This window comes from Tursiops truncatus, chromosome 13, assembly GCF_011762595.2.
Source record: "Tursiops truncatus isolate mTurTru1 chromosome 13, mTurTru1.mat.Y, whole genome shotgun sequence".
NCBI classification, from domain to species: domain Eukaryota; kingdom Metazoa; phylum Chordata; class Mammalia; order Artiodactyla; family Delphinidae; genus Tursiops; species Tursiops truncatus.
The window spans coordinates 15,573,018-15,590,930 of NC_047046.1; the positions used below are offsets into that span (position 1 = coordinate 15,573,018).

The 17,913-nt window shown below is 40.1% G+C and overlaps 1 protein-coding gene across 7 annotated transcripts in view; it reads left to right on the forward strand.

Moving 5' to 3' along the window:
- Positions 1 to 258: 258 nt before the first annotated feature.
- The window catches only part of HECTD4 (HECT domain E3 ubiquitin protein ligase 4), a 190,892-nt gene continuing 173,237 nt past the window's right edge, over positions 259 to 17,913 (forward strand). For 4 of the 7 annotated variants that reach the window (XM_033837008.2, XM_033837011.2, XM_033837010.2 and 1 more), the window contains exon 1: positions 265 to 643. In XM_033837008.2, coding sequence (XP_033692899.1) covers positions 467 to 643 — 177 coding nt within the window. In that variant the 5' untranslated portion in view covers positions 265 to 466. Of the gene's footprint in view, positions 644 to 17,913 lie in introns of all 7 variants that reach the window. The other 3 variants (XM_033837009.2, XM_033837014.2, XM_033837017.2) reach the window with 2 other exon arrangements.

Below are 17,913 nucleotides of genomic sequence, written 5' to 3' on the forward strand. Positions count from 1 at the left end.
TCGAATAGCAAGGGGCGTGGGAGGTCACTCTAAGGGTAAGATGCAGTGGCAGGCGAGGCGGAGAAGGTCCTGCTGACCCGGCTGCCCCCGGTCTGCGGGGAGGAGGGCGGGGCCAAACGGGTGGGCGGGACCAGTATTGTCCGCTCCGCGGGGCATGCCGGGAGCTCCGCCCCCAACATGGCGTCTCACTGACAGTTGGCTGCCGAGAGGCAGAGGCGGATCTTGCTCCTCAGGGCGGCGGCGGCGGCGGCGGCGGCGGTGGCGGCGGGGCCAGGGTCTCCGGGGCCAGGGGTGGGAGGATGGCGGCTCGGACCTCCTAGGGCGGAGCTCCACGGGCGAGGCGGCGAGCGGGGTGCTGCAGGCGGGCGCGGCGGCTGCTGCCATGGATTGGTGATCGCGGCGGCTACTGCTCGCGTCTCCCCTGGCCGGGCGGCTGCTCCTCACCGCCAACCCCTCAGCCGGGGCCATGGGCTCGTCGGCGGCCGCGGCGGCTGCGGCGGCGGCGGCCGCGGACTCGGCGCAGTGGCTCTCGGTGAAGGAGGAGACCATCTTCCTGCACGACGGGCTGATCCGGGTCACCGACCTGGCCGAGCTGCCCAGCGAGATTCTCGGGGCCCCGGAGGCCGCCGACACCGACTTGGAGGTGAGCGAGGCTGCCCCCGGCCTCCGCCATCAGATTAGCCCACCCGCGCCGCATTCCCGGGGTCGGGCCCTCTCATCTCCGCTTCACCCCGACCCCGAGGCCCACGAAGGCTGCCCCAGCAGGTGTGTGTGGGCGCCGGGCAGGCAGGTGCGGGCCGCGCCGCGAGTCTGCAGACCACCCGCCTCCCTCCCTCCTCGGGGCCTCAATCCCCGCCGGGGATTTCATTTGTGGGTTCATTTTGAACGTTCCGACTACCAACATTTTATTAGACCATCACCCGGCACGGCCTTGAAGCCCCGGAGGAGCCGCCGCCGCCTCCCGGGCCCGGTCTCCCTTCCCCCACGGACCCCTTGGACGCACTTACAGGGCACACCCAGGCTGCTTAGCTTTGGGGACATTTTAATTTTAACGCTCTACACCCCCCCCACCTCGTCATTCCCTAGTGCTGTGCGTGTGTGTGTGTATGTGCGCGTGTGTGTTTTGTTTGTTTTTCTCGGGAGAAGGTAGTGGCAGCTGCCGGTCCGCGATGGGCAATCCAGCAACTACTCCGTGTCGTGCCTCGGATTGACACGGGGCCTTTGTCAGGGAAGCGGGCAGTGTGGACAGCGAGGGGGATGCTACAGCGGCCCTCGGTGCGCTATCCGCAAGGGTCACGGGCGTTTTAGGCCGCAAGGCCTTTTTATGAGCTCGGGGGTCGCGGAGAAGCCCAGGCTTAGGAGCCGTGGCAGGTGCAAAAGCAAATCTCAGCAATTGTGCCGCTGGGTTTGGGGGCAGAAGGAAACCAAATATGCTGGATGGATGGGAACTTTCCACCGACTTCTCTTGGTTTCGTGTTTGCCCAGGGGTGGCAGTACTGGCAGGATCGGTTCATCGAGGCACTGCTCCCCCTCCACTTTGTGGGGTGACATTTTGATGTGTAGGTAGCATGGGGTGTCACGAAATTCTTGTTGTCGCAAGGAGGACTCTCTGGGGTAGGGCGCAGAGAGGATGGCTTGTCTACTGGCTATAAACGGAATGCGAGGAATCTTTTGTGTTATGCGGTTTTGCGGGCACTTTGGCTTTCAGCACAACGAACATTTATAGAAATGGATTAAAACCCATTTCTATGTGTTTCTGGAAACGGCAGTGATGGGATCCCGTTGGCGGAGACATTTGGACGTGTCTGAGATGCGAATACGTTCCTCTGTATTTTTGTGTCTGGATTTGAAGTTGAAGTTGCGGCTGCGGCATTCCCATTGTGAACTCTTAATGACTTATTTTACAGTCTGGCCACCAAAAAATAAGGCATGTGCAAATTGATAGGGAATTCTGAACATGGAATCATAGTTTTATTATGTCTCATTTGGGCCTTTTCTATAAAAAGCAAGGTGTGTCTGAGTGTCTTATATGCTTAAAAACTCAAGGGGCATTATGCTATGATGGTGGAATCTTTTGATATAATTGGTTCTCTTGTATGTGAAATGAGGAAGGCAGATGCTCTTTGTTCCTTAGAGACAAAGTTCACAGATCCAAAATTTCTATACGTATGTAATTTATTTATTATTAAAAAGTGTAGGATTAGTTAAAAATACCTGAGCTGTTAAGCTGGCTTTCCTAAGATGTTTACTGTACAAATGTACTGAGTAGTTGTCAGGTATTTCCACAGATGAATGATTTAATAGAAAGAATCTCTCTGGCCTGGAAGATTTTTTAAAAACTTAAAAAAAATTTTTATGGTCTGACCTCTCAGAAACCAATATGTATACGGGTGATAAACATTTCTGAATGTAGTCAGAACTTTTTTCATTTCTTTCCATATGTTATACAGGCAACATAGTATCAGGAGAAATAGCTAAGAATGTTTTTGTGGCTGTTAGGTTTGTGTTTTGCATATTTAATGATAATAATATTGAGTAAGTGTATCCTATGTGTCAGGCATTGTTTTACTAAATTCTCCAAGGGATCCTGGTTTAAAAAAGAGTGGGGAGGGATCCTGGTAGCTAAATATTGTTACCTGTTGTAACAGTTGTAAATATTGTACCCATGTACAGGTAAGGCAAGTAAAGTACAGAGCAGGTATGCAACTTGCTCAAGATCACACATAGTTGGAGAAGAGAGCCTGGACTTTAACCCAGGTCTGTTTGGCCTCAAACATATCTGCTCCTAATCATAATATTCCACTACCTTCATGCATGTATGATACTCATATTTGTAATTGTTTTAAGTTTAATAACTGGGTAAAGATAGGGTAATAAACAGGTATCTTTATTTCCTTTCTAGTGACTTACTCTTTTTACATCTGAGGAAGATTAGAGGTTCATCAACTTTTTAAAAACTAACTTTTGAAATGCTACTACCCCTGTGAGGCTCTTCCAAGCCTCTCCTTCCACTGGACATCTGGGTGAAAGTGACCAATTTTTACAGGATTTTATAGTTATATAGAATCTTTCAGTTAACAATTTTGGATTAAGAAAGATGAGACTCAAACTGAGGTGACTAATTTATGATTGGCAACCTTAACACGTAAGACTGCACTAGCTGCAATAGAGTCTCAGAATTTTAGAGCAAGGAGGAACCTTAGAGATACTTGTTTCCCTCATTTTAGAGAGAAGTTATCTGAGATCAGGAGAGGTTTTGGCTTGGTAGCATAGCTAGTTATGGCAGGACAAGTGACTAGACCCTGGCTTTCCTGGCTTTGAATTCCAGTGTTCTTTTCGCTATGTAAGTGCTGCTCAAAGATAAATGTGAATCCGAAAAAAGAACCCATCCTAAGAGGTAGATCAGCGTTAACTTAGCATTTTAATTTAAGCAATAGCAGAGGATTGGAATTAAAAATTTTCTTCTCAGTGAATTTCAAAGGGAAGGTTTTTTTGTTTGTCTTTCAGTCAATAGTGTTTAATCAACAAATTCATTAACAAGTGTTTGTGGAATTCAGAGGTGAGCTGAGCCCACTGTCGTGGGTGTTGGGGACATAGCAGGGGATAAAATAAAATCCTTGTTCTTAAAAAAGCTTTTTTTTTAGTGGGGGATATAGACGATAACAAATTGTCAAATATAGGACATGTGAATAATATGTCAGATGATAAGTGCTATGGAGAAAAGTATAGCTGGGTAAGAGGGATGGAGAGTAATGGTGTGGGGAAGGGTCTGTTTTACATACAGTGGACCGGAAAGGAAAGACCAGGATGGCATTTGACACCTGAAAGAAATGAGAGTGTACCATATGGCTACAGGGGGGAGCACATCCCAGACAGAGGACAGCAAGAGCCAAGTCCCTGAGAGGGAAGCAACCTTAGCATCCTTAGTGTGGAGCTCTGAGCCCAGTAAGCAAAGGGGGAAAGGAGAGTGAGTGATAGGAGATGGAGGCCAGGTCTGCAGATCAAGTAGGGCCTTGTAGGTAAGGACTTTGAATCTACTTGAGCAGATTAAAGATGCAGAGTGAAGCTCTTTCTTGGCCTTTGAAATAGCTATCTGTGTATAATTTTATGTTTTTGGCAAAAAGTGAAAGCATGCAGGAAATTAGTTTTTAAGTGTTGAAATAAATATAAATTCAAGAGAAATAAAAAAGCAATAGCTCAAAAATGACAAATATTATTGAATTTTGCATTACATTTCATAGACTATTAGTCTTTTTAAAATTAAGGTAATTTACAAGAAAAAAGCATTAGTTTCTTTCTGGAAGTTCCAAAAGAATTCAGCTTCCTGTCTCATTTTTCTTTACAAATTCCAGGTGGGGACGGGCGTCATACATCTGGATGTTGATAGAGAAGCTAATTGACTTGCTCAAGGTGGCCAAGATATTTTTTACTCCGTAGTTTAGATTAATTTTGAACCCAAGCATTTTCGTTAGTGTTTCTCATCTTTCATTGTGTTTGTTTATAAGGACCCCCCACCACCCGCCCCATTCAAAGACTTGAACATGTATGTTCATGGAAGCTTTATCTGTGTTTGCCAAAAACTGGAAATAATCAAAATGTCCATCAACAAGTGAATGGATAAACAGGTGCGGTACATCCGTATAATGGAATACTAAGCAATAGAAATGAATGAGTTGTTGATACTGACAACTTGGATTTATGCTGAGTGGAAGAACCCAGTCATACAAGAGTGCATACTGTAAGATTCCATTTATATGATGTTCTAGGAAGTGTAAACTAATCTGTAGTTATGGAAAGCATCTGCTTTCCATAGACGATAACAAATTGTCAAATATAGGACATGTGAATAATATGTCAAATGATAAGTGCTATGGAGAAACGTATAGCTGGCTAAGAGGGATGGAGAGTAATGGTGTGGGGAAGGGCTCTGTTTTACATACAGTGGACTGGAAAGGAAAGACCAGGATGGCATTTGAGACCTGAAAGAAATGAGAGTGTACCATATGGCTACTGGGGGGAGCACATCCCAGACGGAGGACAGCAAGAGCCAAGTCCCTGAGAGGGAAGCATCCTTAGCATCCTTAGTGTGGGGCTCTGAGCCCAGTAAGCAAAGGGGGAAAGGAGAGTGAGTGATAGGAGATGGAGGCCAGGTCTGCAGATCAAGTAGGGCCTTGCCAGTGGCTGCCTGGGGATGAAGGCAGGCAGGAAGGGTTGGGAGAAAGGATTACAGAGGTGCATGAGGAAACTTTTGGGGTGATGGCAATGTTCCCTATTTTGATTGTGGTGATGGTTTCATGTTGTATGTATACATACGTTGAAACTCCTGAAATTGTACACTTTAAATATGTGTAGTTTATTGTATGCCAGTTATAGTTCAGTAAAACAAAACCCGCAGAAGCCCAGAATGCTTTACTGATGTGAAAAAGGCTCAATAGGTCTTTGGGTTTGTTTTTTGTTTTTAATCATGTAAGGGAAGGAACCTTTGGGTTTGGAGGTGATCAGCTTAAATAGTCAAGGCTTTGAATACTTATGTTACACTTAAGTGAAAGCTTTGAGGTGATATTTAAATTCATAAATGTTGATCTGTTCTCCTAGGAGGATACTACCACCTGTTTATCCTTTGGTCAGAATTCTTTGGAAAGTGTTTAGGTACTTCTAGAGAATTCCAAATTCTAGATTTGGAAGAGTTAATGAATAAATGAATAAACTGCCTCTGTTCACTAACAGAATTAATTATCAGGTAATTAATGAGCACTAGAGTAAGAGTCGCTGAATCTTGGTACAGTGTTCTGTGACCTCAGCAAATGGCTCAAAATTTCTCAGGTGAAAGAATATAAAAAAAGAATGTATATATGTTTATAACTGAGTCACTCTGCTGTCCAGCAGAAATTAGCACAACATGGTAAATCAACTATTCTTCAATAAAAAAAAAAAAAGGAAAAAAAAAGTTCTCAGGTATGACTGGCTAGCTGTAAAGTTAGGACGAAGTATTTGAAGACTGTGGGAGGCAGTATTGCCTAGAGGTTAAAGTCAGGTTTAAAGAGTCAGACTGGGATTGAAACTCTAGCTCTGCCTGTGACCTTGGGCAAGTTCAATTACCTTTAATAATCCCTGGTTTCTTCCACTGCAACTTCTTTGTCATCATTGTCACCACCTCTACCACCACGAGGACAACAGTGTCAGCATATTGCATGCCAGGCTCTGTGCTAAGCACTTCCCACCCGTTATCTCATTTAATCCTCACTGCAACTTCATGAGGTTGGTACTATTGTCATCTTTATTTTACAAATAAGGAAGCCATGGCACAGAAGTGAAGTTGATGAAGGTCATACGGTTACTAGTAAAGCTGAGGCTGAAATAGATCTGTCTGATTCCAGCCCAGGGTCGAGGCTTCAAAACCATTGTTAGACTGCCTAGTCATCTGTAAGAGGGGGATAATAATAGGGTTAACGTAAGGATTAGTTAAGGATGGTTGTGATTATGTACTTACAGTGTATGAACTCTCTTTGGAAGGTGCTGTGTTGCTGAGAAGTTATTTTATGTATATTCAGTTAGCTGCCCAGTGTATATGAAAGCAAAACTATCCCATCAACAAATTTTTTTTCCTAGTAGTGAATAGTGGAGATAGTGCTTTTTTGGTGTGATCCCTTTGGAATTTTCTTCCTTCCCAGTTTGTTTGGAATCTGGCTGGCAGATGAGATAATAGTCTTCATTTCAGTTTTCCTCCAATTGTATGCCTAGGGTCTTGCTAAATAAATCAGTTTTGATTATTATCTGTCTTCTTGGCTTCCATATTGGCTGCCATAAAATACCACCTGTTGGCCAGGGCTACTGGGGGGATTGTCATGCACCTGTTCTTTCCTAAGTCATATAAGGTACCTGTGGTGATAATTATGAAAGGACTGTCAGTTCCTGAAGGTGCCCCATGCTTTCTCCTCCCTCCACCCCTCTTTCTGGCTTGTTTTACAGTGGTGATGGTGGGGTGAACACAAGGAGTGTAGTCTGCTTTGCAAGATGTTTAGTCAATAGTTGTAGACAAATGTAAATAACAGCAGGTGATCAACTATGGGACAAATGCATAATTACTTCAGAAGGAGAGAAGACTGCAGAAATTGTATCACTATTACTTTGATGCTGCATTGTTAACATTTTTATGTATTCATTAAGTTCTTTAAAAACCAATACATAAATACATTCTTATAAAAAAATGCAGGTTAAACTGAAGTTCCTTTTGACTACCATCACTAGTCCTGTTTCCATCTACTCCCCACCCTGGTTAAATCAATGATAAATTTTTTTGGTATATTCTTCAAGACCATTGTTGAATGTGTATGTTTATGTGTGTGGTGTGGGGGGTGTGTGTGTGTGTGTGTGTACATAACACTTTTTATTATTTTTTCTTTTTTGCGAAATAGATTTGATTCTAGGGACTTCCCTGGTGGTCCAGTGGTTGAGACTTTGCCTTCCAATGCAGGGGGTGTGGGTTCAGTCTCTGGTTGGGGAGCTAGGATCCCACATGCCTTGCGGCCAAAAAAACAAAACATAAAACAGAAGTCATATTGTAACAGATTCAATTAAGACTTTAAAAATGGTCCACATCAAAAAAAAAAAAAAAGATTTGATGCTAGACATATCATTCTATAACTTGCTTCTTAGATTCAATGATATGTTTTGATTTTTCTACGTCTCCACATATAGATCTATTGCAATTTTTTAAGTGCTGTACAAGACTCCGGAAATACCATAGCTTATTTAGCCATTCTCCTACTGATGAGTGTGTTAGTTTCCTGTTGCAATGCTAACACACTATTACAAACTTAGTGGCTTAACACAACACAAACTTATTCTCTTACATTTCTGGAGATCAGAAGTCCTAAATGAGTCACATTGGGTTAAAGTCAGGTGTTGGCAGATCTGGTTCCTTCCGGAGGCTCTAGGGGAGAATGCATTCCCTTGCCTCTTTCACAGCTTCTAGTGGCCACCTGTATTCCTTGGCTTGTGGCTCCTTCCTCGAACCTTTAAAGTATATCACCCTCGTCTCTGATCTGTCATCATGTCATTTTCTCCTCTCACTGATTCCTCTTGCATGCCTTTTACAAGGACCCTTGTGATTACATTTAGAGCCCACCCGGATAATCCAGGGTAATCTCCGCATCTCAGGATCCTTAATTTCATCACATCTGCAAAGTCCCTTTTGCCATCTAAGGTCACATTCACAGGTTCCAGGGATTAGGATGTGGACATCTTGGCAAGGGGGGGTGGTGGTTATTATTCAGCTTACCACGATGGTTATTTTTGTTGTTTGAAATTCAGTTTTTCACTATTAAAAATGGTCCTTCAGTGCACATCCTTGCATGCCTGTTTGTGCATATGTGGGAGTATTTCTCTAGAGCAGATACTGAGAAGTAGAATTGCTGAGTCATAGGTGACCATTTTACATTTGAAGAGACACTGCCAAATTGCTCTCCACAGTGGCTTACACCAATTCATGCTCCCAAGTAACAGTGCTTGATAGGACCTCTTTCCCTCACACCCTCATAGAGACCATTTTAGAACTTATGGATTTGCTTAAATTTATCATTTGCTTAAGTCAATGGCTTTCACTCCAAAAGATCAGTCCAATAGATACAGTTGGGTACCTGGACCTGCATGCCAAATCATGCTCAGCTGAAAGAAGCCAGGGTTTTCTGTTATTGCTGCCTGGCTGTTATCACTTCACTTCAGAGGACTTCTCTTGTGGCTTGATCGCCTTCGCCTCCTGGCATGTACTCATGTTAGTCAGTAATCCAGTTAATACAGACTATGTCCATATATAGGCAGGAGACAACAACAACTTTGTATTCTGATGGTCTGGGGATGCTGCCAGAGGCCAGCAGAGCCAGGGAGCTGCCCACCCTGGGAAGAGATGCACTGGCCCCTGAAGTGTGTTCAGAGTGCATAGCATTTGTTAGGCAGACTATCTGGACTCAGATTGTCTTAAAATTTTCTCTCTTATATGCCAGTATAAGGAGTAATTCTATGTTTTTCTGACCTATATAGAAAATAATTGATAGTTCATTATATATATATATATTTTTTTGCGGTACGCGGGCCTCTCACTGTTGTGGCCTCTCCCGTTGTGGAGCACAGGCTCCAGACGCACAGGCTCAGCGGCCGTGGCTCACGGGCCCAGCTGCTCCGCAGCATGTGGGATCTTCCTGGATTGGGGCACGAACCCGTGTCCCCTGCATCGGCAGGCGGACTCTCAACCACTGTGCCACCAGGGAAGCCCAGTTCATTATATTTTTATGCTGTCAGAACTTTTTTGATTATAAAGAAGTAACACATGGATGTTGTAGAAAATGGAGAAAGCACTAAAGGTGTAAAAGAGAAAAGAAATATCCTTTGATTGCATTATCCAGAAATAGCCATATTAACTAATTTTTTTACTATTTCCTTCTTAAATTCACATTTATATATATTATTATAAATAAACCCAAAAGATTTTTAGTGTTTGGAGTGTCATTTTCTTCTTTTTCTTTTTTGCAGTGTTATTTTCTTGATAAAGTTTGGTAAATTACAAATTTGTGGTAATTATTAAAGTGGGTTTCAATCAACTATACTTCAATAAAAAATTTTTTTAAAAATTTAAAAGCAGGGACTTCCCTGGTGGCGCAGTGGTTAAGAATCTGCCTACCAATGCAGGGGACACGGGTTCAAGCCCTGGTCCAGGAAGATCCCACATGCCGCGGAGCAACTAAGCCCGTGAGCCACAACTGCTGAACCTGCGCTCTAGAGCCCGCGAGCCACAACTACTGAAACCCACTCACCTAGAGCCCAAGCTCCGCAACAAGAGAAGCCACTGCAATGAGAAGCCTGCACACCGCAACGAAGAGTAGCCCCCCGCTTGCTGCAACTAGAGAAAGCCCACACGCAGCAGCGAAAACCCAACACAGTCAAAAATAAATAAATAAATGAAAATTAAAAAAAAAATTAAAAGCAACAATAACAACAAAAAAGTGTGTTCTTGCAACCTGTTATTATTGGCAGTTTATAATTAAAAAGGATTTTTATAGTGCTGTTATAATTCCCCTCCCAATAATGTTGAATATTTGTGTGGAGCTTTGAGTTTATGAAGTGCTATTAAGCATAGTTGTAGAATAATTAATGTTCCATGATGGGACACTTTGAAGTGGACACAACTTGAATCCCTGGTGTTTCCACTGAAACCTGCAGTCGGCTGAATTACCAGGTCAGAGCACAACGTGTAGCAATTTTAGATTAACAACAAAGAGATACATAATTTACAAACTATTTTATGCAAATTGTAGGTTTAGCAACACTAATAACTACAGATGTGTGGTTCAAGTAGTGGTTTTATACCAAACAAAATATTAACATTCAGCTTGTATTTGTAATGGATCTTTTCTGTGTTTACTGTATTTTCTTTGAGCTCTGTGGTTTGCTTTACTGATTTCAAATGAACCAAGTCTCATATAAAAGATACAGCTATTTACAGGACAGACTAGAAAATCTGGACCTCCTATTTCTATTGATATATTTGCTTTTCTTACTCCTGAAATAGAATCATTAAGAATGTTAAAGGAGAATCTATCAACATATTTTCATCAAAACAGTGGCCTATAATAGAATAATTACCTTCTTTATTTCTTGATACTGATTCCTTCCTGATCATCCAGTTGTGGTGTGGTTGAAAGACAACTTACTGGTTTGTTTAATCTAGAAAGGAGCAAAATGGGTGGTGGAAAGGTAAAAATACATTTGGGGAACTTTGGAGGGAGAATTTTTTTGGATGAGCTTATAATAAAAGTTTGCTTTCCGTCAGGGATTCTGAACCTGAATAGAATTCAGGGCGGTCTGTGAACTTGGATGGGAAAAATTATATGTTTATTTACACATACCTTTAGCTAGAATGCAGCATTTCCTTCTATTATGAATGTAGTCAACAAACTCTAGTAGTATTGGCAGTACCTGTGACCTTGTAACCAGTAGAAATCATAGATATTTTCATATCATATTACATTTGTTGAACATATCTTGAAATACTGTTTATGCTCATCTCACCACCACTTAGAAATTATGGCAAGTATTAGATCTTGTTATTCAATGTACTAATAGTGAAGTTCCTATGTTGATATCACAAATTTGTTTCTTAAAGTATTTTGGTACCTGTATTTTAGTGTACTGTAATTGGTTTCTTATAATTCTGTGTATTTTGTTTTATGCATTTAAAAATGTAACTGGAGAAGGGTTGGTAAGCATCACCAAACTTGTGAAGGTTAGAGGCCCCTGAGATAGACTCTCTTTCTGCCAGCATCTCTCCCTTTTTTGGTCGAAGTTTGCTGACGACTAGCATAGTTTGCAATTGTTTGAAAGAAAAGTGAACCACATTTTGGAAAATTCCTTCTGTGGTAGAATATGTTATTCTTCTACAGTTTTTCCCATTATCTACTAACTGTAAGCTATTAGCGAATAATAATTTTCTTGGGTAATCTGATCTTTGCCCATTTGCTAAATGTGGTATCATTAACCAGGAAACTATTTTTCTTAAGAAAATTAAATACTTGCTAAAAAGTGACAAACAGTTCTTTTGAAATAGAACAATTTTTTGTTCACCAAATATTTTGGTTTTTTCCCCCTTGTCTGGTCAACTGAAACTATGGGAATGAAAATTCATCAACATACTTTATATTGGTATCTTATACTGCTAATAATGAACCGTTTTAAACAGGTGGCCTCAAGCAGTAACAGTTGGTATCCCAGGAGAACATTATTTTTCACGTTCGAAATTCATTTTGCTTTCATCTTCTCCATAGAGTACTGTTATGTGATTTTGGTTTCATTTATTGTTCAAATTGTTATTTTATGCTTGAATTGTCAAAGTTTAGCAGTTTTACTTAAGTAGCCACAAGAACTGTGCTGTCCAGTGGGTAGCTACTACCCACATGTGGCTGTTGAGCCCTCGAAATGTGGCTCGTCAGAAGTGAAGTGTGCTGAAAGTGTAAAAGACACATCAGATTTTGAAGACTTCACACAAAAAGGATGTAAAATATATCCCTAATAATATTTAAATGGATTAAATGTTGAAATGGTAATATTTTGGATATGATGGGTTAAATATGTTATTTAAATTAAAATATACTAAAATTAATTTCATCTATTTCTTTTTACCTTTTTAAATGTGGCTACTGGAAAATATTAATTTCCATATGTGTTTCACCTATTTCCATATGTGTTTCACCTATTTCTGTTGGCCAGTGCTTCTGTATACGGAGGGCAGCAAGCTATGGTCCTCATGGTCATATCCAGCTGTCTGTTTTTGTAAATAAAGTTTAATTGGAACATAACCAGTACATTCATTTACATATTATCTGCCTTCATGCTACAATGCAGAACTGAGTATTTGTGACAGAGACCTTATGACCAGCAAGCCTTCCAGGGGCTTCCATATATACTATTTTCATTTCATCTTTTCAGTGGCTCCATGAGGCAGTAGAGGAGATATTTATTATTTTAGAAAAAAAGGCTTAGAGAAGCAAAATGATTTGTACAAGGTCATATAATTAGGACTCTTTCATTTCTTGAGTGATTTTCCACTATACCTCTGCTTTAGGTTGCACTTGATCTTAACAACCTATTGTCTCTGAGACAGTAGTTAATGGCAGCTATTTTAAATAAGAACTACGCAGCCCAATCTACACGTGGCTGCCAGAGTAATCTTCCTAAAGCAGTTATGTTACTTTCTTGCTCAAATCTTCAGTGGCTTCCCATTTCCTGCAAAATAAGATAATAATTCAACGTAGCTATGCTTTGGCTCCATCTACCTTTCTAGTCTTATATCATTAATCCTTGCCCACCCCCCCCACCTTTCCCCATGTTTTACAAACTCACCACATTTACTCCTACAACCTTGGTTTAAGGGGTTCCATTGCCCTGGGGTACCCCATCTCCACCTTTGGAACACTACCCTTTATCCTTCATGTGGCAGATCAAATGCCACTCCTCAATGAAATTTTCATGATGCCTACAGTTAGCAGCAGTCATACTCTCTTCTGTATCTCCATAGCACTGCCTTATATATATTAAAGTTATTTATTTGCATCTTGATCACCCTTACTATATTATAAGCTCTTTGAGAACAGCCATTTCATATTGTATGTTGAGTACCTACTAATATAGTAGGAGCTCCAACTTTGGATATTGATTGAACTGAATGTTAAAAGGGGCATTTAAAATGTGTGAAAGAGTGTGATTTAATGAATAATATCATAAGTTGAGGACATAGGTGAGGAAAAATTCATTAATAGAGAATAAGAATAGATAGTTATTTTTGGTGAACTAAAGGTGAGACTTTAGGAATTTTAATAATTGCAGTTATGCTTTGCATTTTAGATACGAAGAGAGAACACATCCCAACAGTTGTCGTAAATGTTGTTAATGCTTGAATGTGGATAATATGGGGTTAAGACCTTTGATTTTGTGTAGAGCATAATGAATTTTGCGTAGAGAATGATGGATTCCCAAGAGATTTCTGAAAACCGCTAGATTAGAGGGAGTCAATTGAAAATACCTGGTTTTGCTCATCATTCGAAAAATCTTAATGAATTGGAATGAATTTTTGTTTAACTTAGTTGTTCTACAGTTAGGTAGTGAACTTGAGCACTGTTGTGTATATTTGGAACATTTTCATGTAGAGATTTTTTTTTTCAGGGCTTTCAGTCAGCTGTGTCCATTTACCAGCTTTTATTGAGTGGCAGTGTCTTAAGGACTGAACTGTCACAAAAGTTATAGGATTTAGCATAATCTAGTTACTGATTAGCATAATAAGGCTTGTAGTCATAATTTAAAACATTACAAAATGCTTAAAATTTTAAAAATTAAAATGTTAGAATTTTAGAAAATTTGCAAAATGTAAAAACAGTATAAAGAAGAAAATAATATTACCACCTAGAGATGAGTTTAGTTTATATTTTAATGTGTTTCCCTTCAGACTTTTTTCTATGCGTGTACACTTACACTTCTGTCTCATGTACCAGAGAATATAATTTTAAATACCTGCATAGATATTAAAGTCTGCATGGTATTTCATTATATGGATGTTCAATGATTTATTTACCCATTCCTCTATTGTCGGATATTTAGTCAATTCTGTTGAAAAGTTTTTAAAATTAGGGAAGTGGTTTTATAAATAGTGAGATTCTTCTCTTTAAGTATGCTACGACACACATGTATGACCATCTAGGTTTATTTACCATAAGTTAGAATGAGAAACTTCAGAACTGTGCCATAACTGTATAAATTGATAGGATTGTTTCACTGTTTAATTGTACATTTTTATATGCATAATCAAGTTCATATTTCTGATCATGTAAGTAATACATAAATTACATGTGAAGTCTGTGGATTCATTAGGTGCTTTATTAAAAATTTTAGAAAAGCAACACATGGTTCAAAATTCTTAAGGTTCAAAAGGGAGTTCAGGGAAAACTCTACTTCTGCAGGAGAGAGTGGTTCCCCCCAGAGGTATTTAATGCACATAGAAGCTGATGCATAGCAGATATCTCTGGACTTCAGCTCCCACTACACCCACCCTCCTTCCCTTCACTCCACTACAGCCGTCTTGGCCTCCTGGTGTTCATCACAGGTCAGGCTGGCGGGTCCCAAGGGCTCCCTTCTTCAGGGCCGTTGTTCTTCCCTTTGGATGAAATTAGCTTCCATAGGGCAACAATCCACAAAGGTGATAGAGGTGGTACTTCTGAGAATATTAGAGTATGAAAAACTTAGAAACTTAACATATTAGAAAACAAAAATAGCCATATTACCAAGGGTGGCTTTAACTCTGATAGCAGACCAGTGGGAAAACTTTGAAACAACTGAAACAATGAATCATTTCAAACAGATACGAACAGTTACATATGTGTAGCACAGTTCCAGAGAGTACAGATAGAAACCGTACTTTGAGTACCACCCGTGGCAAAGGAGACAGGACTTTTTAGTTCAAAGGTTCTCTGGTTGCAAGACTGTGTGGTAATTCCACATAATTGGGACATACAGCGTTACCCAGAACTAGAACGGTTCTCCCCAAATTCTGATCTACAGATTCACCTTTCTCTAAGTAGTTCTGTTTGGTGCTAAAATGTCACCCTTCCTGCTACTAGAGTCAAACAGTCACTTACATGATAAGCAACTATATATTTATCTTGCACAGGACTGGTTTTTAAATGTGTATAAAGTACTATATTTTATGGCTCTTTCTTTGCCTGTTGCTTTTAGAATGAATGTTAATATGTGGGACCGTACAGAATATTGGATTTAAAGAAGGGTGGTATATTGAGTCAGTGACAGATCTGGGACTTCTAAATGCAGGAGTCTTTAGGGCATGTGTTGACACAGAGGGCGAGCCCAGTGGTTAAGCCTTTAGGCTTCGGCATTGACACACATATCTAGCCAACTTTTGATCACCTGTCAAAACTTCCATTTCTTGGTTATATTTTAATCTTTTTTTTCATGACTTAGATTTAATTATTACTACGTCCAGTTTATAGAAACTGATTTGTTTGTAGGAGAGTTGCACCCCACCCTGAATGCTCCCAAATAAAAGCTGTGGTAGTTGCTGTTTATTCCTCTTACTCGGCTACATCTCCTCACTTTCGGTATCTGCCTCCCAGTTAAATTCTTATTCCTTTTCTCTGAGCTTATTCTTCCCTCTTCTTATTGCCTGTCCTCTTTTAGTCACTCCACTGAGGTGACAGAAGTGGCTGTCATTAGGTCGTTTATTTGCTGGTCACATCACATCTTCAGCATTCAGAATCATAGAATTTGTGGGGCTGAAAAGGATCTTGAGATTATTTAATACAGCTTTTTTTTCAGAAGACACTGAGTTCCTTTAGCCTATTGTGGTCATTTACTAAGAGTTAGGAGACTTTGGAAAATTAAATAGGTTGTATATAGAGCAATGCTACTCTAAGTGTAGGCCACATACCATGAACTTTCATCCGTAACAAAAAGGTAAGTACAGAAATTGAGAGTAAGCACTTAGAAACTTCATAACAGATTGCTAGACTAGTTTTATATCTGTTGAACGTAATAAAACTTGGGACTTGAATTTTGTGTCTTTTTTCACTTTTTTGGAGGTGCTAATTGATTTTATTGTATTTTACAAAACTTTTGTTCTACAATGGATTGGGAAAAACCAATCCTCCACCCAAGACAGTTTAAGAAGCACTGATATAGAATATCTAACACAATGTTTGGCATATAGTACGCTCTCAAAAACTAATAGCTTCCTTGTTTCTTAAAAGTTTGCATTTATTTTGGGTGAGGAAGCTAGAGATCTGAGTAGTAGATAAATGAAACATTACAGAAATGGGGTGATTAAAATCGACACTGCTTGTTTTCAAATACAAGCCACTCGGTTTTTTCCTTTTTAAACTTAGCCTATGCTTTGAAGAGAGATTTATACACAGTAGAACTGTAATATATATTTGCACTGATTCTTGGAGATACTTTATAACATTTAATGTGCTACTAAACCCTTAGCTCAGCAAGGGTGAAGGAACTTAAACTCTTTGGTAGCTAGTCATATCCATAAATATTTGAGTACATCATTATGCAGTATGCATATATCAATATTATCTCCTTGGATAAGGGAAGGAAAAGATCTAGTGAGAAGCACTGGGGCTTCTGTCAGTTTTCTCATGTCATTCAGCTTTTGGAAAGTACATAGTTGTAATATTTTTTGGCATTCCCATTTTGAAGCAATTTAATACCACATATAATAGCCCTTATATTTTTAGCAATCCTTGGCTACTTTTTGAAATTAGTCTCGTCCTGATTTTTTAATTGAGTTAAATTGTAGTTAAACTTACATATGACACAGTAAATATAGACTATCAAAGGCTCTTAGCTTACTGTGGTTTACAGGTTTGAGGGACATTTTTCGTATTACTCAAGATCGTGAAACTGCCACTCCCTATTTAAGGATAAAGAAAGGTCAGTGACTGAGCTAAGTGACTCTCCTCAAATGTCACCCCTTTAAAAATTCTGTTTGTAACCAATAATCCTTAGAAATGAATCCCTTTGATTTATGCAACTTCATTTTGGCAAATTTAAAAAACTATTTGAATGTTAAGAAACCTGAAAGGATTGCTTTTTGCTTGGCAATACCATCCACCTCCATATGATACCATACACATAATGTAATAGGACAAATCTTTATCCATATAATGGAATGGAATGACACATTAAAAAAATCCTATTTGGGCTTCCCTGGTGGCGCAGTGGTTGAGAGTCCGCATGCCGATGCAGGGGACACGGGTTCATGCCCCGGTCCGGGAGGATCCCGCATGCCGTGGAGCGGCTGGGCCCGTGGGCCATGGCCGCTGAGCCTGCGCGTCCGGAGCCTGTGCTCCGCAACGGGAGAGGCCACAACAGTGAGAGGCCCGCGTACCGCAGGAAAAAAAAAAAAAAAAAAAAAATCCTATTTGGAACATCCTTAATCTTATGCTGATTTAAATGTAGAATAAATATTTGGTCTGTAGGGCATATCACATATTTTCGTTTTGAGCCTCGTTTTTATTTGGACAAGGCTTACTTTTTGGTTATTTCATGTCTTAAAAAAATTAATTTTTAATTGTTTTAAATTGAAGTATAGTTGATGTACAGTATTTTATACAGGTGTACAATATAGTGATTCACAATTTTTAAAGGTTATAGTCCATTTATATTTACAAAATATTGGCTATATTCCCCATATTGTACAGTATACCCTTGTAGCTTATTTTATACATAATAGTTTGTACCTACTAATCCCCTACCCCTATTTTGCCCCTTCCCCTTCCCCACTGGGAACCACAGTTTGTCCTCTATATCTGTGTGTCTGCTTCTGTTTTGTTATATTCATTAGTTTGTTGT